Source organism: Typha angustifolia, chromosome 1 (assembly GCF_048772165.1).
Source record: "Typha angustifolia cultivar Huaian chromosome 1, ASM4877216v1, whole genome shotgun sequence".
NCBI lineage: Eukaryota > Viridiplantae > Streptophyta > Magnoliopsida > Poales > Typhaceae > Typha > Typha angustifolia.
The window spans coordinates 1,331,873-1,353,589 of NC_133239.1; the positions used below are offsets into that span (position 1 = coordinate 1,331,873).

At 36.4% G+C, this 21,717-nt stretch overlaps 3 protein-coding genes across 3 annotated transcripts; all 3 read left to right on the forward strand.

Annotated features, from left to right (window-relative positions):
* The first annotated feature begins 160 nt into the window (after positions 1-160).
* LOC140764546 (B3 domain-containing protein Os01g0723500-like) lies at positions 161-3,346 on the forward strand. The gene is made up of 4 exons (XM_073103159.1): positions 161-498; positions 1,493-1,952; positions 2,282-2,508; positions 2,925-3,346. Exons 1-4 carry the CDS (start codon positions 406-408, stop codon positions 3,168-3,170), a joined length of 1,026 nt encoding a protein of 341 aa, XP_072959260.1. The 5' UTR covers positions 161-405; the 3' UTR covers positions 3,171-3,346.
* A 5,577-nt stretch (positions 3,347-8,923) lies between these two features.
* Positions 8,924-11,828, forward strand: LOC140763443 (pseudo histidine-containing phosphotransfer protein 5-like). The gene is made up of 6 exons (XM_073101639.1): positions 8,924-9,194; positions 10,007-10,137; positions 10,240-10,308; positions 10,817-10,888; positions 11,315-11,387; positions 11,515-11,828. The coding sequence occupies exons 1-6, from the start codon at positions 9,135-9,137 to the stop codon at positions 11,563-11,565; spliced, it is 456 nt and encodes a 151-aa protein (XP_072957740.1). The 5' UTR covers positions 8,924-9,134; the 3' UTR covers positions 11,566-11,828.
* A 558-nt stretch (positions 11,829-12,386) lies between these two features.
* LOC140767142 (kinesin-like protein KIN-14K) lies at positions 12,387-21,173 on the forward strand. Its single transcript, XM_073106955.1, has 22 exons — positions 12,387-12,852; positions 12,946-13,071; positions 13,182-13,336; positions 13,424-13,555; positions 13,699-13,972; positions 14,708-14,805; positions 14,925-15,008; positions 15,177-15,254; positions 15,326-15,418; positions 15,505-15,534; positions 15,995-16,336; positions 16,412-16,493; positions 16,580-16,675; positions 16,765-16,944; positions 17,124-17,230; positions 17,333-17,508; positions 17,758-17,922; positions 18,006-18,259; positions 18,399-18,562; positions 19,226-19,701; positions 20,093-20,190; positions 20,898-21,173. Exons 2-22 carry the CDS (start codon positions 13,005-13,007, stop codon positions 20,963-20,965), a joined length of 3,219 nt encoding a protein of 1,072 aa, XP_072963056.1. The 5' UTR covers positions 12,387-12,852; positions 12,946-13,004; the 3' UTR covers positions 20,966-21,173.
* Positions 21,174-21,717: the final 544 nt, after the last annotated feature.

The window sequence follows — 21,717 nt, forward strand, 5'->3', positions numbered from 1 at the left end:
CTACAACCTGGTCAGTACGAAATCCTCTCTCTCATTCCTGACATCTGCTTCAGCGTTCTTACAATAACGGATACGGTTAGCTCCCAAACGAGATCCATGCTACCTTTCCCGCCATTAAATAAATAAATAAATAATTAATTAATTAAATCCACCCGTCGCTGGCCCAGTAGCCTCTCCATTTTATTGCCGAAGCGACCACTCGGCAAACAGCAAGCAACGCCCTCAAAAGCCGAGCTTTCTTGCTCTCTTCCTTTCCCTTCTCTCCCAGCCATTACTTATTACTTCGATCTCTCCGCCCTCCACTGCTCTCTGCTTCCCTCCTCCTCCTCCTCCTCCTCCTCCTCGGTTCGCGCGCTAACCCGAAGATTCTTGATCGGTTCCAACTTGGGAAATTTTCCATCAGGGATGAAGTCAAAGAAGAAGGATCGCGAGAAGTGTGCGGCGACGAGGCACCCTCACTTCTTTAAAGTGCTCCTGGGAGACTTCACGCAGCGCCTGGCAAGTCAATCTTTTCCGTTTTCGGGATGCATCTTTGCATTAGTGGGACATTTCTTCGTGCATGTTGTGGTCGTTCTTTAGAGTGTTTGTTTATTGAAAGTACATTCTCGAAGTAGAGATTGTATAAGATAAGCACATAGATAGATGTTTTCTTGCTGTGAGGAATCCATTTGTTGATGTACTGGCCTTTGTTGTATAGTAAAGCTGGATTATTAGTAACATTTCAGTAATTTTCACAATAATTTATGTTAGATTAGAAAAAAGGAAATCAATCCATACTTGTGCTGTTTCTTTTTTTTCTTCTCAAATTCAAATTAGCTTTTCATTTTTATGTACAAAAGAGTTATTTTGTTGAAGTAGAAGGTGCCCTGAGAGAGACAAAGAATTTGATGCATATGGGAAGGAAGTAATAAAAGTACATTATAGGATTTAATTTTGGCAAAGAACCATATGTTATATTGATTTGAATCAAAGAAAAGTATTCATACAGGTAACCTTAATAGTTGCAACTGGCAGTGTATTATTGTTTTTGCTGTTGTCATTAGTTATGGTGGCTGCGGTGGTGGTTATACTTTTATTTATGAACTGATCCGACTATAAGATGCCAGCTTCATGGCATTTGGCTTTGTTAGAATATAAAATATAAAAATTATTATTGTCTAACAGTTTAAGCTTTTAAAATAATTGGCGAGTTAATATGCTATTAGAGCCGGAGTTTATGAATTCAAAACCTGTCATATTCATCTTCGCCTGAAAATATAAAACCATCTGTTTAGTTAAGTTCATTTCTTGGGCCTATCATAATATCTCAAAGAGCATAATAGAATATAAGATGTAAAAAATCACTTTTCTTTAGTAATTCAAAGTTTTAAAATAATTAGTGAGTTGACAGGTTCAGATAGAAAAATTAATCTAGAAAGTGCTAGAAACTTGGTGCTACATAGCACATGTTTAATTTTGCTGTATGATTTCCTCATTACTCTTCCATATGCAGAAAATCCCCCCAAACTTCTTGAAACATATCTTCAAAGAGGCAGCCATGCAAGCTACCCTTAAAGGTCCCAGTGGTCGTCATTGGCAAGTTGAACTAGTCAAGGATATGAAAGGCACATTCCTTGCATCCGGATGGGAAAACTTTGTAAAGGACCACACTTTGAAGGAGCATGAATTCCTGGTCTTCCGATATGATGGAGACTTGAATTTTACTGTTCTAATTTTTGATACAACTGCATGTGAAAGGGAAGATGTCTTCTCACCTAAATGCAATGGAACATCCACAATTGGTGAAGTGAAAAAGAAACGAGGAAGACCACCAAAGCAATCATCTGATGTTGTCCGTGTAATTAAGACTGAACCAAGTGAAAGTGATTTGACAGCACTTGCTATTAACAATTGTCATAGAGAAAATCAGTTACAAGTTGACTCTTCTAAATCGGTTCTACTGGAAGTTAGAAGTAAGCATTATATCAGATCTCCTGCATACATTTTTATTGGAAACAAGATTTTTAATAGAAAGTACCTACTGTTTTATCGAAACAAATTTTATTATTCAAGTAATTCTTCCCCGCCACTACCTTTGATGTAATACTTGTGAATACCTGTAGATTCCTTAACATATTATTAATGTATAGGAACAGAAAATGTTTCTTTCTAGAATGACTGATCCAATTCTGCATATGTTTCTCAGTTGAGTTAAAAAAAAAATTTTTTTGATTTAACTGTATTTCAGTAGCTCTAGCCCCAGTAAAGAATGAAAATTATGATTTCATTGTCATTATTGCAGGAAGTCGAATATCCTCTCCTCTCAAAATAAAACAGGAAACTGTTGAGCTCTCAACTTGTGTGGTTCGTTCACCTGCTCGCTCACGTAAAGGATATGTTTCGAAAAGGCGGCCTGTGACAGATGAAGAAAGGCTAAAAGCAAGTGAAGCTGCCTCCAAATTTACTTCACCATTCCCTTATACTGTCATGTGTATGACAACAATGCATGTTTCCAAGCCATATATGCTGGTGCGTTAATAACTTGATATAACTTGTCAGTTTAACTATTATAGTTTTATTTTTTGCTTCAGAGTTGGCTTGCCAATCTAACTAGTTGCAGTCATGCATAAGCTTAAATTGTTCTGTTGTGAACTTTGCATTCTAAGATAGAACTTGTAGGGTTACTAAGCTTATGCATTCTGTACTTCTATATGTATGTTATTTATCTATAGTTCGTGTTCCTCTTTACAATTTTCTCTGCGACGGTGAAAGCATAAGACAGTATTGGGCTAGAGCAGTTGCTAAAGTTATAATTCAGCATCTTATTTTTATATTTTTTTCATGCTTACAATTCATGGTCCAGCTAGCTGCTTTCTGTAGAAAGTCACAGCAATGATGTTTATGGAACTGTACATTTAACTGTTGCCTGGTTTTATCAAATGCAGAGGTTCCCCACTAGTTTTTCACGCCCGAACCTTCCTCGGGACAAAACCAAGATTGTTCTTCGAGACCCGAGCGGCAAAGCTTGGTTGGTGGTCTACATTCCCAGCACAAGAGATCGTTTATCCGGAGGTTGGTGTGCTTTTGCACGCGGTAACCATCTTGAAGAAGGAGATTATTGTGCGTTCGAGATCATTGGTCCAATGGAACTTCGCGTCCATGTCTTCAGGGTCGTTGAGGAGATTGGTTAATGCCCATGAATACGTTGATGGTAGTTAAATAATTTATATGGTCTCTAACTCAGCTACAGCTTTCCACATGTAAAGAAAGAATATGGCTCTCATCTAATCTGTAACCCTCTCAGAGATCCCAGCTGGTTTACTTATTTGATGTAACATACTAACATTACTTGGAGATATCTCTTGCTCTGTTTACTGAGTCATTCCCCCTTTAATTGTTGTGATATTATCTACTTCTACTTTCAGATGAGGCATCATCATCATAAAATGTCAGTTTTCTTTTCTAAGATGAACCTCTCAAAAGTAGCTAAGTTTCCAGCTATATAAAATTTTGGTAAGTCGGCTAGATTTTCATTGCTCTGAGGCAAGTGAACTAGTTTCGACATAAAAATTAGATATGGGAATTTAATGATTGAAGATTCCAAGCTAATTAAGGTTTTTGATGGTAAATACTAACAAAGAGAGTTTTTCCTCCTCCTTTTTTTTGCATATATACTCCTCAAAAGCTTGTTCTTTGCTTGTATACTTCATATTTGTATGTATATACCCTTTAACTAATATACGGTTAAATTATGACCAATACAAAGCGTTAACTATGTCTTATTAATCTTCTCACAGAAAGAAAAAATCTTATTAACCAAAAACAAAACTTGGTGGGCTATTCTCATTTCTTACATTTAGATAATATAGCTTAAATTGATTTAGTAATGCCATGATTATACTTGTTGTGATATGAAAAATTAATAAGTTAGATGATATTTTGTCAAATGATCAAAAGACCTTTTTCATAGTGGATGGGTGAGAAGAGGAATAGATAAATCAAAATGATTATTAATTAAAATAATGTCTTTTCAAAGACAAAATAATAATTAGATTTTGTTAATAAATATAAAATATTAGATAGAAGATGAGAGAAAAGAATAGGTTTAAATAGGTCACCCTAAATTAGTTTTGGGATAAATTTTGATATTAAACTAATTTAATGCTCACTAAATTAGTTTAAAGTTATATCCGAACCACATCTAAGCATTCTTCTACTTATTTTTTTTAAATAAACTACTATAATTTTGTTCAAATAAAAAGCCACAGTGACTTTTATATCTTATATTCTACATTAATTATGTTTGTCTGTGATACCATATTAACTCATTAATTACTCTATAAATTTCAAGCTTTATATAAAACAATAATTTAAATTCTAACGGGGAGAAAGAGATTTATAAAGTCCTCTTGAACTTTTGTTAATTTAGGACAACTACAGGACAATAAAAACATTCCACAATTTCGTCAAAAAAATATTCCATAAAAAAATATCTAAATCTACAAAACGAGACTATCATGTAAGGTATATTGCTGCACAAATCGTTATCTTAAATCACTTTTTGTTCGTGCTTTTATAAAGATTTAATGCTTTTAGAAAATATATATATATATATATTAAAAGGATAAATTATTTTATCAAGTAGGTCGGTTTAAAAAAATAAAAAAAATAAAAAAATAAAAATAAAAAACTCTAATCCCAAGTGGTCCCGAGGATAGAGGCGATTGATCCGTACCAAGATGAGGATGACAAGATCCCATTCCTCAGGCAAACTCTTTCCAAGGTGGGGTAAGCAGTGAGCATGTCCTCCAACTCTTGATGCGTTCTTTTGTTAGTATATACTTTGGGATATAGAAGATATTTATGGAATCTAATACCACTATTTTGACGCTTTGGATGATCTTGCGAGACTGCTTAAAATAATCATGCAAGGTGGAAAAGTGGACACGTACATTTTCTAGTACCTGAACTTTTTCTTTTTCTTTCTTTCTTGATGTGGATTCGTAGAAGTGTAGATAAATGGTTGGTAGATTTGGTCTCCTCAGATTAAGAAGAAGAAGAAGAAGAAGAAGAAGAAGAAATATAAAATGTTCGATCTTCTCCATTGTCTTGACCATTCCTATGCCTCTAGAGGATTTTTCATGCATTAGTATATTCTTTTTTTTAATTGTGGCCAGTAGTTAATTGCTGCTCTGAGATGTTGATCAATGATCCAGCAAGAGGAAGTTATTGATGATCGATTGGATTTCTATCATTCATATTTTTATTCGGTGGAAATTTGTTCCATCTTATGCTGAGGTTCTTTCCCAGATGTATCTAGAATTTTTTAGATAACTTCCTTGGGGAAATTGTTCATTGGGTTCTTCTAATCTGTGTCCCCCACCCCCTGGTGTTCTCAGTCTGGATTAGTTTGAGTTTCGAGATTTCTATGGTCAATTTGGGATAGATCTCCATGTTGTGATCTTAAAATTTGCATGCTGGAATGTGCCCCACGATTGCGACTCCTCAAAATAGTGTCGGTAGATTGATGGCTGGTGCTACTTGAGAAAGTTTTCAGAACAAATTCTTTGTGGGCATGCATCATCCAGGACGGGCATCAACTGTCGATCTTGATATCTGATTGATGGAAGAAACATGGTTCAGAGCCAATCTCCCTGTCATAATAATAACCGACTTGGAATTTTTATTTTTTCCCATCCTTTTCTATTGCCCAGATTTGGCACTGGGTTCTATCAATCCACGTTGGATTCTCTTATCGATATGTGATAGTAATGGGAAGATGGAAGTGCGATCATATCGGATCAATCATTGAATGAATCTTCTTACTCTTTTGGCAAAGGTTGTGAGCCGGTCCAAATGCTTGAAAGAACCGAAATAAACAAGTATGAAAACAGCTACTGGAAGTCCTTTTCTTTGTCCTACTCTAATGTGGCTGAGCCGCTAAGGAATAAAGGCAGCATCTCTTAAGTCTGTTCTCATTCGCTCCTTTCTTTTTTTACTTTTTACCATTATGCTTGAGCTTTGAGAAGCATGAGACTTGTTGTTCCATTATCAAATTTCTTCTTTGCCCATTGATCATATGATTCCTTTCATGGATGATTCATAATTTCTTATTCTCTCCTAGGGTTGGGAAATAACACTGACTTTGATCTCTTGCAAATATTTGTTTGTGTGATGCATGCAGAAGGATACAGAATCAAATTCTGCAGCATGTCATTTTTCTTTCCTGTTAAGATCTGCATGAGATTGGATTTTTTTTTTGTGTGTGTGGGACCATAGAAGACTCTAGCAGAAAAGGTCAAATAAATAGCAGCTCCACAGATATTCGGATGACATGGCATTTGTGTGATATTTGAATGTCCTCAGGCTAATATTTATCTCCATTTGGATAGGTCTTGTAAATAGCGGTGGCAGTCAGATATCATGATGAATTTATCTGCACATAGATTGTTGAATTTTGAAATTCTCTGTATCAATGGCGATATCATTCAAAAGGTTAAATAATAGTAGTTGCAATCAGATACTACTCACATGAAGTAGACTGATGGTTTTCTTAAACCTTGATATAAGATTGCAAGTTGCTTCACTAGAATGGAGCTTTCTTATGTGGGCCTATAACTAGTCAGATTGATTTGTGCTGCTTGGATAACTGTAAATGTTTCACTTATATCTGGGTGCACGTTCACATATGTTTATGTTCATCAATCCAAGGCAATTTATTTGTTAGTCATTTTTTCCTACTGCTGAGCATATGGAGATAAAAAGTGGTTATTTGTTTTATAAAATAAAAACAGTAGTGACTTTGTAAAATTATGGGCACCTTGATTGAATGGATTTTATAATTAAAATAATGCATTTATAAAGCCATTGCAGATATTTCGTCCGAAATTGCAAAGAAGAAATATTTTCTGGAATATGATGTGAAACAATGACTCACCTGGCCTTATTATGGTTTTCATGGATATTTTTCTCTTACAAAGTAGTTTATGATGGAACTTGATTGAAAATTATTAAGAGTAGTGATGGTTGAGGAAAAAGATATTTGGAATTTGGCCTCTTTGCTTCTGGCCTTCAACATGAGATGTAAAAGATTATAGCCGTATTTCTATATCATATTAAACTTTTAGACAATTGGTGAATTCATATGATAATATGGACGATAAATCAATTAAAAGATTATAGCCATCTTTCTCTTTCTTTTCTTTTTTTTTAAAGAAGGTTTACTTTCTCTTAGAGAGGGCTGACATATGTTGATTAAGGTAGGAAAGGAACAATCTCTCAGCTTTAAAATTTTATGATGATCATCTTCAATCATTTCTGACAGCTGGTTAAGTATTCTTTACTTGATATACCTACTGTGCTAGACCGGTGAAGATAATTCTAATCTCTTGATCAGATATGACTTTGTAATTCTTAGGAACTACTTTTGAGTTTTGATCAATTTTACAGCAGCAAGCCAGTAATTTCCTTAAATTATTGTTTAAGTGCAGACCCAGTTTCCTTACCACTAAGTTTTTATGTCTCTTAGCTCCGCTTTCAACTAATATTATTTTGATGAAGGAATGAATATGGTCGATTGCAGTGATTTGATACTTAACTATGATGATCTAATATTTCTTTTTCTTTTTTTGACAAACAAGCTGCAGCCTCTGTTTCTATTGAAACTTAATTAGTGATACAATCGGTCACCAAGTTCCCCAAAACCATATGAAATGATCTACTGATTTGATGTCTCAACTCACTACTTTTGACTGTCAGCTTGGCTCTAGAGAGAATTGTTTCGGTGAGTGCATCCCTATATTCTACTTCCGACATCTTCTTATTTTGTCTCCTAATCATTATCTGGAAGAAGAATGACGTGGGTAAGTAAGAAACTTAAAGACAATGATTTAAGAATTTTGCAACTTCAGCATTAGTCATTTATTCATTCATTCGGTGAGTGCATCCTTTTATTCTACTTAGATATTGCGGCTTGTCAATGCATGAGTTACAGAAGTCTTTTGTTTGAGATATTTTATTTTCTAAGCAGAGAAGGAATATAACTTGAGCAGAGGCGGTTGGTGGCTTAAGGAAGACCAATCCAACGGATGAGAGTGAAACCAAAAAATGCCAAGCAAGGATGGAGATCAGGACTGAAAAAGAAGGTAAGCATGCAGGGGAGAAAGCAAGGCCCTCAATGACTAAAAATGGAAGACTTACCTGGCTGTTCTCAGCTCTTCTAACCTGGTAATTCATTCCTACTTATTGAGCTCAAGTCTTTCATTTAAGATATTTTGTTTTATAAGTATTATATTGGAAGAACATACTAAAGTAATTCAACTGGCAGAAAAGGAAGCATCTGTTGATATTTTAAACTGAAGGTGAACTTACAATTCATCCTCTTGAATTTTCCTTTTAAGGCCTCTAAGTAGGCTGGTCCCAGACAAACCAAATGTGACCTAGTATAGACCGTGCCAGAAATGAATGCCTTTATTTATCGTGCAAGCTGCATATCCAGAATCTTCAGCCTTTAAGGGCTTGTGTTTTTGGCCAGAAATATGGCACCATTCAGCTCAAAGTGGAAGTAGTTTATATAATTTCAGACTTAACCTGAAACATGAGTCAGAGAACTTTGGTGACCCAACTCGGTCCATTAGCACACTTAATATCAAGGGTACTCATTTGGATTGGTTAACTCAAAAGCTTAATTCAGAATTTACCATACACCCTCCATAGAGCAGAGTTATAGGCATTAGTTATGCCAAGGAACTGTAAGAAAGTTTACTTCAAGTGAATAACTTTCTGAGTGATATAGAAATTAACATAAAGAGACAATTTGGATGGAACACTGAAGATAGAATCCTTCTTGCGTTGAATGCATGGCAACAATCTAAGATAGAGTGTTCTCAGAATCTTCTTCAATGGAGGTCACCATCCAAATAGATGGGCAATGCGCTTACCCTGGCAAGCAAATCATCTACATGCTCAAGATGCCCATTTCTTTTCACTGTTTGATTTCTGACACAGAAACAGGGGAGCAACATGATTCTGAAATATGCCATTCTCACTTCTTTTGGTTACCAGAAGCACAGTAACCTCCCTTCCCTCTGCTATATAAAGGTATCTCATGTTTGGAGTTGGAAATCTCAGGCCTTTCACGTGCAAGCCAACTTAAAATGGAGTATTCCAACTTGCAACGTCAGGCTGCATCTATGAAGAAGTCTCTCTTTGATCAGGTTTCCTTTTCTTTTAGACCTAGAGATCCCTCCTCTGCTGGAGTAGCAAGAGTAATCAGCAGTAGCACTGTTTGTGCTTCTTTTGCAATTCTTACCCTAATTTTCTTCCTCACATTGACTACTTATGTGCTTTCCTTAGTAAGCATGGATGAAAACAATTATCTAAGAATTGGCTAATTCCTTACCAACCTTGAAACCATGCTGCCAGAATAATGTAGCTTATACACTCGTGTCTCACTCTGAAATCAGTTCTGTATTAATTTACCTCCACATGCATCTTTTCATTGCTTACTGCTTCTTGAAAGAGTTGGATGATACCAGATTAATATGGGTTCAGATTTCTTGACAGGAGAAATAATCTCTAATTCCAATTTGCTTTCTAACTTTAAGAACAGCAGCAAATGTAATATTGGGCAACTGTTAATCTTCCAAAAATAAGCATATGATATCTTGAGTTTTACTGCTGTTGCAGTATTCACAATGAACTTTTTTACTAAATGAATATTCATGACTCATAAATCAGATTCTTTTTCCATTCTAATCTTGCTCTTTTGTGAATTTTAACACATGAAGTAGAAAAATACGATGATTTATTTGTGAGAATGACATTTTCGTATATACTGTATATATGAAAATGAGAAACTCGTACACATGATTACTAAATATTCTTACAAACTTCAGACTGGTTCCTCAGTCATCATTACTACTACGGGATGGATTCTTTAGATTGAAGTTTAATAAGTATGTCTATCCTGGTACACATGGGACCATAAATATCAAAGTAACCTAGCAACTTAATTTTGATGTTGCAGGGGTACTTGGATGAACAGTTTCATCAGCTGGAAGACTTGCAGGATGAAGTTAGCCCTAATTTTGTGGAAGAAGTAGTTACCTTGTTTTTCAGGGATTCTGCTAGACTAATGGCTAACGTCGAGCAAGCTCTGTGAGTCGAGAATCTTGTTAAACTGCACAAAAGGATTACTTTATTTATTTATGAAAAGAATTTCAAAGTCCTAAATAATATTTTTTTTCTTAATCCCTGCAGGGAGAAGAACCCCCAAAATTTCAGCAAGCTGGATGGCTACATGCAACAACTTAAGGGTAGCACCTGCAGGTAATGGTTTGTTTTGGTGTATAGACCAAAATGCCTCACAAGTGATATGAACTACTTCTGGTGTGACTTTCTGCACTCAAGAGTTTCTATCCGTATGTTATTTGGTTCATTCAATCAAATCCCAAGTTTAAGGATCCCTTGGCTTACTATTTATAATCTGAACTCTGAAGTACAAGTCAAGTCTTCATTTGCATTTCTCTACCATTTTCTCTTCACAGGTGGAACAGAGAGCACAAGATATAACAGGAGTGTACTTATTTTTGCCTTCTCTACTGTTCTATTTAGTGTGTAAAATTAAAACAAAAGGAGAGCGACAATTTTATCTTTATTAAAGCATGAATTTAATTTTTGCAAATGTTCTCCAGATACCATTTGATTCAGCTTTATTGAATGACATCCTAGAATCCAAGAATATTGCTCTTGTGCTTTTTGTTGTTAACTTACATTCATAGACTTCCTATGCTTATTTTGATGCTGGTAATAATTCAAAGGCAAATATTTTGTGCAGCATTGGTGCTTCTAGGATGAAGAATGAGTGCAATCTATTCAGAGAATGCTGCCGAGAAGAAAATAATGAAGGGTCTTTCTCTCTCTCTGTCTCTCTCTCCCTCTCCCTCTATTCTTCATAACTCTTGATTTGGTAACTAAGCTTCACTTGGCCTTTGATTAGTTTTACATGTATTCTCGCATTCCTAGTGAGCATGTCAATATCAGACTGAGCTATTCCTACCTATTGGTTAAGATTCGGTCCTCGATAACATTGCTAAACTGTGTCTCTTAGCTTTCTACAATGAATTTGAACTCAGTAAAGTTCCAAACCCAGGCACTAGCATGCTGTATCGCTTTGCTTTTCACGTCCACATCCCCTACAATTCAATTGTGTAAAGGATCCACTATTAACTATCGTCATTGGAAGCAGACACTCGTACTTTCTGTAATCTAGACGGTAAGAACTTGGGATCTGTCATTAAGCCATTCACCCATGAAACTGTCTTTGTCTCTGCAGATGCATCAGATCTTTCCAAAAAGTCAAAAGGGAGCATGCTGTTTTGAGACAAAAACTGGACTCCTACTTCCAGGTTCTCTTGTTATACATCTCTTTTTATTTTTATTCTTATCCCCATTGTTTCTCTGAGTGATATCTCTGAATTCTCACATCTTTGTTTTTCTTTCTTTTTTTTTTTGGTGGCTTCCTTGGCATTGCAGTTGCTACGGCAAGTTGGTCCTGCTGAAAGAGCTTCTGGGTCCAATAACTGAGACTAAGCCTGTGGGACTAAGTCTTCGGCCTATATATGGTTATTAGTTTGAAATAAAGAGATATGTTGTGTTGTAATATGAATTTGAACTTGAGATATATCAAGTAAATATACTTATGTTATTGATTTTGCAATCCAACTGCAACATCTGTTGGAATTGTGAGACAATTTAAGATAAAACAGTCTCTAGCTATGAGATGCCTTGTTCTTGGTAAGGTTCCTTTTCAAAATTTGAAGCCCAACAACAAGGTTGAAATAGATCTATTCGATGATTGATTAAGCTTGGCTGGTTTAAATTATTATTATTATTTTTTATTTTAATTTTCGAGTTTGAGAAGATAGAATGTTGACTATTTTTAGCATCATGGTGAGCTGACCGCGATCCGAACCCGATAAGTTGCGACGAACTACGAACAAACGCGAGACATGCGACGCACTTAGAAGAAGTCCAAAGGCGGGAATATATTGAAATAAACGCCGTCAAACCCGAACGTGCCGGCCAACAACTGGGTCCACCACCTCCCGTTTCCCAAGCGTTTCATACTACCCGGACTCCGCTCCTTAACCTCTGCCACCGTAAACCCCAAAAATTTACCTAAATACCAAGGCCCCATCTAAAAACTAGAGAGGAGCTCACGAGCTAAACGATGGCAGTATCGTAGATTAGGTGGAGTATTGGGTCTAGTTGTGGTGCTTTCAAAAGATCAAAAGTTTGAAACGGGCACGTCGTCCGTCGTTGGAGCCAATGCGGTCGGCAGTGGCGAGGTTAACGCCGTGAGATCACGTTATCGAAGAAGAAAAGGAAGAGAGAGAAAGAAGAGAGAGAGAGAGAGAGAGAAAGTGAAGCTCCCATTTTATCGAAGAGGATCCAAAAACCCCTCGCTTCCATTTCTCCACTGCTCTGTCTCTATATCTCTCTAATTCTCGCTTAATCTTACCTTAAATGCTGGCGAGCTTGAGTTAAGGCGAGGAAGAGGAGAGGAAGAGACAAGGAAAAGGAAGGAAAGGAAAGCGGGGTAGAAAGATAAAGTACCCACTGAGCTCGGGAATTTGGCGAATCCAGGAAACCCCATCTCGTTAGGGTTCTTCGCATTTCGGAATTCTTCTCCGGAGCTGAAAACTTCTTCGGGAGTCGTGAGATTTGGCTCCGGTCGAGGTTAGTGCTCGTCGATCTAGACGAGTTTGCGCTCGGATTTTGGTCCAGTTCGAAGATTTCAAAGATCTGTTCTTGATCGTCTCATCTAGTTATGCGATCGGTATCCACCTCGGATCTTTGAAATCTCGATAGGTAATACTCAATTTGGAGTGAGTATGCAGAAAATTTGCATTGAGTAGTATGGCATTCACCCCCAAGATGATCAATTTGATTCTAATTTGACAGCATTTGCTAGTATCTCGTCTCGCGGACTAAGTCTTGAGACGAATGGTGGAGTTGATCCGATGAGCCTTAAAGCGTTAAATCACAGAAGAGACGCCATGGGAAGTGTAGATAGTGATGTCGATGCAGGTGAGTTGATATGTTGTTCCATGTTCTTTGGCTTTTTCATTCAAGTGCTGGTGGAAGATTGTAGTCAGTCGCGGACTTTTGCCTCTTTTCCCTTGTTTTTGGTACCTTAGTCAACCGGCAAGCAGATGCGATAGAGTGGTTGAACAGCTTGTTCCCGGACTTTGATGTGCCCGCTGATGCCTCGGAGGAAGAATTGAGAGAACAGTTGTACGATGGTACAGTCTTATGTTGCATTTTGAACAGTCTTTTTCCTGGTATCATTGAGGTAGTTCTGGAACTAGTTGGTTCTTTTAGATTGCTTTAGTTTTAACTAATCTACAAACATCTTAATTTGTGATACCTCCCATTTCAGGCTGAGACTCTTTTGCAGAGTTCTCGGGTTGCTTACATATCCTCTGAACAGCGGTCGAAAAATGTTATGAGGTTTCTTTCGGTTATTGCAGAAATGGGTCTGCCTGGTTTCAGTATTATGGATCTGGAACAGGTAATTTCTCTTTTCAAGTGAAAGTTACTGCACTAAGCATAAAGGATTTTGATGGCACCTATGTATCAACTTCAGCAATCTGAGATTGTTGATAAGCGTTACTCCCTAATTGACTCCTTTAAACTTTTATACAATGATTTCAGGGATCCATGTCTGCAGTAGTGGATTGTCTTTTGATCCTCAGAGATCATGTGTATATTGAACCTGGGGAAGATGGTTTTCTTGACGCATCAAAGTCTGGAGTCCAGCTTAGAAAGAGATGGAGACTTCCGGAAACTGATAAATCTGTGGTTCGAGGCGCTGAACAAAGGAAAAACATTCAAATTCAGCAAGGCTCTACCACTTCTAGAGAGGAGAGAAGAAAGGGCCTCTCAGAATCAAAGTCGAAGCTTACCTCGCGAAGTCCTGTTACGTCTGGTATGCTTATAGTCATTGTTACTAGAGAAAAGATAATATCTATTTTCTTCTATTCGAAATTTCTGGGACAAGATTGGTTGCCACATTTACCATGACAACTTTGAGTAGATTCATTTCTAACTAGTCCTATCGAATTATTATTTGGTGTCGACACACTTACACGTTTTCTTCTTACCTGGAGATTTAGTCGCTTTAATTAGGAAAGATTTTCTGAAATCCTACCCATTCTCCATGTTATCTTAATGCGTCCCTCCTCATTCTGGACATCTTTATGGACTTGATCATGTCATATTCGTGCTGTCTCACTACATCTGCCCTAATCATAAGTCATTTTCCTTCATTTTGTCACCACCTGGCACTCATTATGTAGTAACAAGTCCTCAGGTTGGTCCGAGTGTATTTAATATAGAATAATCAAAGGGTTTTAGGAGCCAAAAGTAAATGTTCACCATGGCAGTGAAGCAAAACCTACATTCATTAATCATTGTTGTCATTAATCTTGGCACACTACTCTCTCTCTCTCTCTCTCTCTCTCTCTCTCTCTCTCTCTCCCCTTAGTTGAGAAAATCAGTGGCAATTTTAACATTAGAATGGCTACAGTTTGGTTTGCATATCTCTTCATTTATAAAGCCAAAATATTTAGTTCAATAGCTTATTCGTGAGCCGAGATGATTTTCAACATTGGTCTGATGTAGTTGTTTTCATAGTAATCAAATGCACCTTTACATCTTGCAGGACAGAAGTTTCGTGAAGTTTTCCAACTAAAGCGAGGTTCTTATTCTGATCTTCCTGCTGCCAAGATTTCAGAAATGATGCACTCCAATAGTTTAGATGTAAGATATTTTGTTTATGTGACTTCGTGGTGCTAATTTCTCAAGCTTGTAGTTTTTTTGGGCGGAATATGAGCTGCACATTTCTTACATTAATTGTTTGGTTAATTGTTTGGTTGCAGAATGCTCCTACTCAATCACTTCTAAGTGTCATTAATGGTATTCTGGACGAGAGTATCGAGAGAAAGAAAGGAGAAATACCTCATGTATGTTACTAGGCAAGACAATAGTTTCTTCGTTATATAAGCATTTTCAGATTTACCGGTCTCTTTCGCAATTTGATCTGTTGGTTTCCCTCGAGTTCGCAAATTCACATAAGATCTTCTAAGCATTTTTTTTATGCATATGATGATTATACAATTTCCTTTCCCTAGCGTGTAGTATATTTACTGAGAAAAGTTGTGCAAGAGATTGAGCGGCGCATTTCTACTCAAGCAGAGCATATAAGAAATGTAAGACATCTCCTGTATTATTTTACTCTGCATGTCTTTGATGCGGTTTTCTTATAGCTTGTTTTCTGCAGCAAAATAATCTCATCAAAGCTCGGGAAGAGAAGTATCGATCAAAAATCAATGTGCTTGAAACATTGGTCAATGGGACAAATGAAGAAAACCAGGTACGGATGCCATATTTAGTGGTCATTAGCTGATCTTGGACAAACTCTCCTTATGTGGCAATATTGATAGTATGCTTTTGTTTCAGATAGTTATGAACCGTCTCCAGCTAATAAAGGTTCGGTTCTTGTCCTGTAACCTTCTCATCCACAAGTTTATATTGAAATCTTGCTTCACAATGTACAAATTCTGATTTTCATTTACTGATGCTATCATCAAGGATATCAACCATTTTTATTTTCCCATCCTTATCGTTTTGTGACCACGTCCATTTTTGAGTATGTCATAAACTTACTTAAAGTATGTCTTCAAGTGCACAAACTACTATGTATTCTTAACCATGGGAATCAATTTCAACTGACTAACATGTCTTCAGCATAGAGGCAACCTGCTGGAGTTTTTTTTTCCATACTGATGCATGTTTTGCATGCTAACATAATGTGCTAAGCCAGCAACTTGAATAAAAATGTCTTTGATTTTGACATGTGTGCTGACATCTTTTATGGGTATACTGTCACTTATTTCAATTTCTTCTTATAAGGAAACTTAGAAATTATAACATTTTATCTGTATCGAAGGATGAGAAGTCAAGATTTGAAGAGAGAAGTAAACTGGGTGACGAGGATCTGGCTAGGTTGAAGAAAGAGAAAGAAAATGCAGACCATGTGATTTCAAAGCTTAAGCAAGAAATGGAAATGACAAATAAGATGTATGAACATCGTTGTGGGCAAATAGAAAGCAAGGCAAAAGATACGGAAACCCACCTAACTAAGAAAATCAAGGAGTTTGAGTTTCTCTTAGCGGAGTCAACAAAGAAAATAGAAGAAATTGAGGCTGCTTCAGAATTGGAATTACAGAGCTGGAATAAGAAAGAGCACATCTTCCAGAATTTCATAGATAATCAACTATACTCAGTGAAGGTTTGACAAGCGTCATATTATCTTAGTTTTTGTTTCCTTTTTTTATTTTTACCTTATAGGAAGAAACTACCTCAGGATCTGAGGGTGTCATCTGAGTGCATTAAGCAAGAAGTAATTATTTCTCAGAAGAGATGGAGAGAAGAAATATTTAATTTCGGTAAGGCATACTTGTATATGCTCATTTGTCTACTGTTATCATCTTTAATTTCTCCTTTGATATATAAACTGATCACTTTTTTGCAGGACTAAGGCTGAAAGAGTTGACAGATGCCGCTGAAAACTACCATACAATTCTTGCAGAAAATCAGAGGTTGTTCAATGAGGTTCAGGAATTAAAAGGTATGTTTTAGGGTACAACATGTCCTCAAACTTTGTTTTCTTCATTTATTTTACATTTTTGAATTCATATTGTTTACATTTTGATTAAGGAAATATCCGAGTATATTGCCGCATAAGGCCATTCCTTCCTGGACAAAATGGAAAATCAACAACAATTGATTATATTGGTGAGAACGGTGAGCTTCTTATTGCAAATCCTTTCAAGCAAGGAAAAGATGGGCATCGACTTTTCAAGTTTAACAAGGTGTTCGCTCCAATTGCTTCGCAAGGTTCTACTTACTGAATTTTCTTTTCCTATGTTATTTCTTGCATTACACTTATAGTTTTGTCTTCTTTTTAGAAGTTATGATTTACAATTTATATATTTAGTAGGATACGAAGCTAACTGAATAATAATTACTTTGTCCTTAGCTATCATCAACTTGTTTGACACTTGATTAATATACAGTGGAAGTTTTTGCGGATATTCAACCTTTAATACGATCAGTTCTTGATGGCTACAACGTATGCATTTTTGCATATGGTCAAACTGGATCTGGAAAGACCTACACAATGGTACATCTTTTTCCATCTCGACCTCAATTATGGATGTCATATGAACATTGTGTATACTATACCCTTATCCCTAACTGATAAAGAATATGATCTTTGCATTAGAGTGGACCTGGTACATCTAAAGAAGATTGGGGTGTCAATTATCGAGCTTTGAATGATCTTTTTGACATCTCTTCCAGTAGGAGGAATACTTTCTTTTATGAAGTGGGAGTCCAAATGGTTGAAATATACAATGAACAAGTTCGTGATCTCCTCTCAAATGATATGTCACAGAAAAGATATCCTTATAAATCCTTTTATGAGTCGGTATACCTTTAAATTCTGTGTCTTTCAAAAATATTATTAGGGATTCCTATTTAGATGGTCCTGATTCTCTTTGATCCTATTCAAATGATAGTAAAAAGGCATAATACTACTTTGATTTCTCAACTCTTGCATCATGAATTGCATTGTATTTGTACATCTATTCTAGATGTGAAATGTTAATGCTTCACTCTTGAACTTTGTATTCTCCTTAATATTCAAACGCTTGGGATTTGGAGCACTTCCCAACCAAATGGACTTGTTGTTCCTGAGGCAAGCCTACACCCTGTCAAATCAACTTCAGATGTTTTGGACTTGATGCAAATTGGACAAACAAACAGGGCTGTCGGTTCAACAGCTCTAAATGAAAGAAGTAGCCGGTCTCACAGGTCCTCTTAGTCATAATTTCTGTACAAAATATGAAGAAATCCACTATCCTATAATTATTTGAGCACATCTTTTTTCACTGCAGCATTCTAACCGTTCATGTTCGAGGTGTGGATTCAAAGAATGGATCTACTTCCAGAGGCTGTCTCCATTTAATAGATCTTGCTGGAAGTGAGAGAGTTGAACGCTCTGAAGCAACTGGTGATAGACTCAAAGAGGCACAACATATTAACAAATCTTTGTCTGCTCTGGGAGACGTCATATCTGCTCTAGCACAAAGGAGTTCTCATGTTCCATACAGAAATAGCAAACTTACACAAGTTCTTCAAAGTTCCTTAGGTAACAAGTTTATTGTCTTTGCCAGAAAGAGTTGTATTACTTATGTTGATACCATATAATGTGACAGATGTATTGGGATATGCCATTGATACTCGTCTCATCTTGATGATACTCTTACCTTAACTTTCTTAAACTTCAGGTGGACAAGCAAAGACACTGATGCTTGTACAGATAAATCCTGATGTGGAATCATACTCAGAAACCATAAGCACCTTAAAATTCGCTGAAAGGGTGTCCGGGGTTGAGTTGGGGGCTGCAAGGAGCAACAAAGAGGGCAAAGACATTAAAGAGCTGTTGGAACAGGTTAACTCACCTCATCTCTCCAATAGTTCCCTATACTTTGCAAATTTTCTCTTATTGCATCACTTAATTTCAAGATAGGTACTAAAGCCCTTTGATAGAATGTCATCAAACATCTGGAATGGTAAGTTCAAACTTGACTGGAAAGTCTTAAAGCAAGTGTTACAGTGAATATTCAATATTACAGAAGCAACAAATTACCTCCTAGGAATAGACATGACTGTTGGACCTTCATAGAAGATATGTAATTTATAAATTACATATAGGTTCTATTACTAAACATGCTCATAATTTGTGATTAAATAAAATGGCACTTTTTCAGCCATCTCTAATTAGTGATGGTTGGCTATAATGAATGTTTTGCAGATAATCATTTCTAAGCCGCTTCTAAACATAATTTTGTCCTACCTGACTTTTAAATTTTGTTACTTAGCTCAAACATAATCGGATATCCCTATTCAAGAAGATCTGCTAATTCACGATAGGACTGCCATCTTTTATTAATAAGACAACAAGAGTTCTCTCTGGTCAGATTCTTATCAATTTGTAGTATGCTGTACATTTTGTGGTTTGGTGTCATCACACATTATGCTAATGTCAGTGCTGCATGAAGTTCGTACTTGAAAGCTGAATGTATGGATTACATTCTCTACTACTGTTTTGCAGGTGGCATCTCTAAAAGACACAATAGCTAGGAAAGATGAAGAAATTGAACAATTGCAACTGGTTAAAACTATCAAAGCCCAACCTCTGTATGCAAAAACTGAAAGAAATGGTGGAAACTTGCTAAGACAATCTTCCTCTTCTCCTGGTATTCTACCCCTTGGTGTGACCAACCAACAGGGCCAGTTATTATTAGGTGGAAGACTGATCAAGTCTACTGACAGGGTTTCTTCAGATCTTGATAGTTACACAGAATTTAATCATAAAGATTCTGAGCTAAATGGAGAGGATGGTCACACTTCACCTGTTGATTCGGAGCTTATGGCCTTAGGTGAAGGAGATTATGATGAAAGGTTGAGTGACATATCAGATGGCGCCTTTTCGACGGGAGAAGACATTGAGCCTTCAATAGGGAATGCTTTTGAGTTCAATCCATTCCTTCATTCAGGAAAGCCGGCAGATATGACATTGGAGAGCATGTAAGTTTTATTGTGTAGTTGCTCCATCTACTGATACAATATGGCTAATCTTTAGATAATGTTGGCACTACCAAATGATTGTCCTTTTAAAGAGTAACCTAGTTTTCTCCATTACTTCTTTAAGAAAATGTCAGTTATGCGCTTTTCAGTGTCCAGAACCACCAAACTAGAAAACACAGAAATTTTTAGTTTCATGCAAATGTGTTGCCTTACCTTTGTGATAACCGACAACATTCCTTTACTAAGGATGGTAAGACGGCATCACACTTGAAGATCAGAAAAGATCAAGCTATGCTACTGAAATAAGTTCCCAGTATTGTTTCTCAAGTTGTAAAGGTGGATTCTATGATAAAATTCTATGTAAGTTTGACATAAGTTTTCTAAAATGCAGGCGTAAAGTTCCACCACCTGCTACTAGATCAGTTCCTGCAAAGAGTGGACAAACAACAATGTCCCGGACAAAATTGAAAGATTCTTTAAAGTCTCCAAGTATGTACTTTTACTCATGCTTACCAAATATCAGTGCAATAAAATTTTTAAAATTCTCTAGGTCTGCAACTTTGGTTCTTGTTCTGCAAACTAACGAAGAAGATTATTTTCATAGTCACATAATATGTTTGTGATTTCAAATGTGATTTATACACTGCACACCCATGAAGTGGGTTTCTTAATTTGGAAAATTTCTAAATTTCAGCAAATAGATTGCTTGTGGAGTTAAAATATTGCCATAGGTTGATATTTATGCCAATAATGGAGTTTGTAGGATACGCCATAGGTTGATACTTCTGTCAAGTGAAATGTCAAAACTCAAGACCGCTGATTTAAAGAAATTTGTGGGGAAATTGGGAAAATGATGAAAAATGGAACGTGAACATGGTTGGATCCACAATCTAGGCATTGATCCACAGCTGCATCCACCTCTTAAAGAGACTAGCTAAAATTTTGCATTTTCCCATTCATAATTATGTTCATTGCTCCCTTTATATTTTGATGGAAATTTTTCCAAAAGTGTTCATTGACTTCTTACAAGTTATTCATTTGTTCCTCCTACTGAAACGGTTGGTGGTGGTTGGCATGTTTTTGCATGAAAGACCATCTTTGGCTTGGATACGGGAAACTATTCTAGATGGACAACTTAAGTGCATTCTCTTATGTACCGTTACATTATGTCATACTAATATGTACCACTTCTGCAGGCATTGTGAAGCCTACCGCGAGCCAAACAAAAGCTTCTTCAGCCAAGCCTGGAAAACGATGGCAATGAAACAAGTGCTTTTGCGGGAACCTCTCTTTTACAATACCACTGTTTTTGTATGTTAATTTTAAGCTGTAGCAGAGCTCTATTTCTCCAGTAATCTTTTGTATCCTAGTTAGTACACAAAACAGAAGAATAGAAACCTGTGGAAGAATGTAATATACGTACGATGCCTTATCGATAAATGGGTATAATTCACTGTGGTTGGATGGCACTCTCTTGCATAATACAGTTAATATGAATATCTTTATTTTTCTCAAAATTAGAAGACATCTCTGCAATCCAAGACTTCTATTTATACAATTGGAGGATTGGATTATATAATTATTGTTCATAAAAAAAATTTAGAATAATTCAATGGATATATGGACAGGATCCAACAAAACCCGAATCCGACTATATTGTTCGGAATTTCTCAACCAAAAAAAGAAAAAATGCAATGCGGTGAGCGTGGACCTTCAGATCTTCAGTCTGACGCTCTCGCAACTGTGAGCTATCCCCCCAATGAAACAGAGGAAACTGGTTCTTCAGATTTTTCGAAGGTCAACACTGGCTAGTTGCTATTAAAATATCTTAAAATTTTGTTAGTTTTCTACCAACTTTACTAGATAGTCCTCCTGGAAAGTAGGGACACCCTAAATTGTCTTGCTTATATTTGCAACCACAATTATCTTTTATAGTAATTCTACACATTTTAAGAGCATCTTTACTTCAGCAATAATAATAGAAATCCAACCTCTGGCCTCTTGCTTCCACACTTC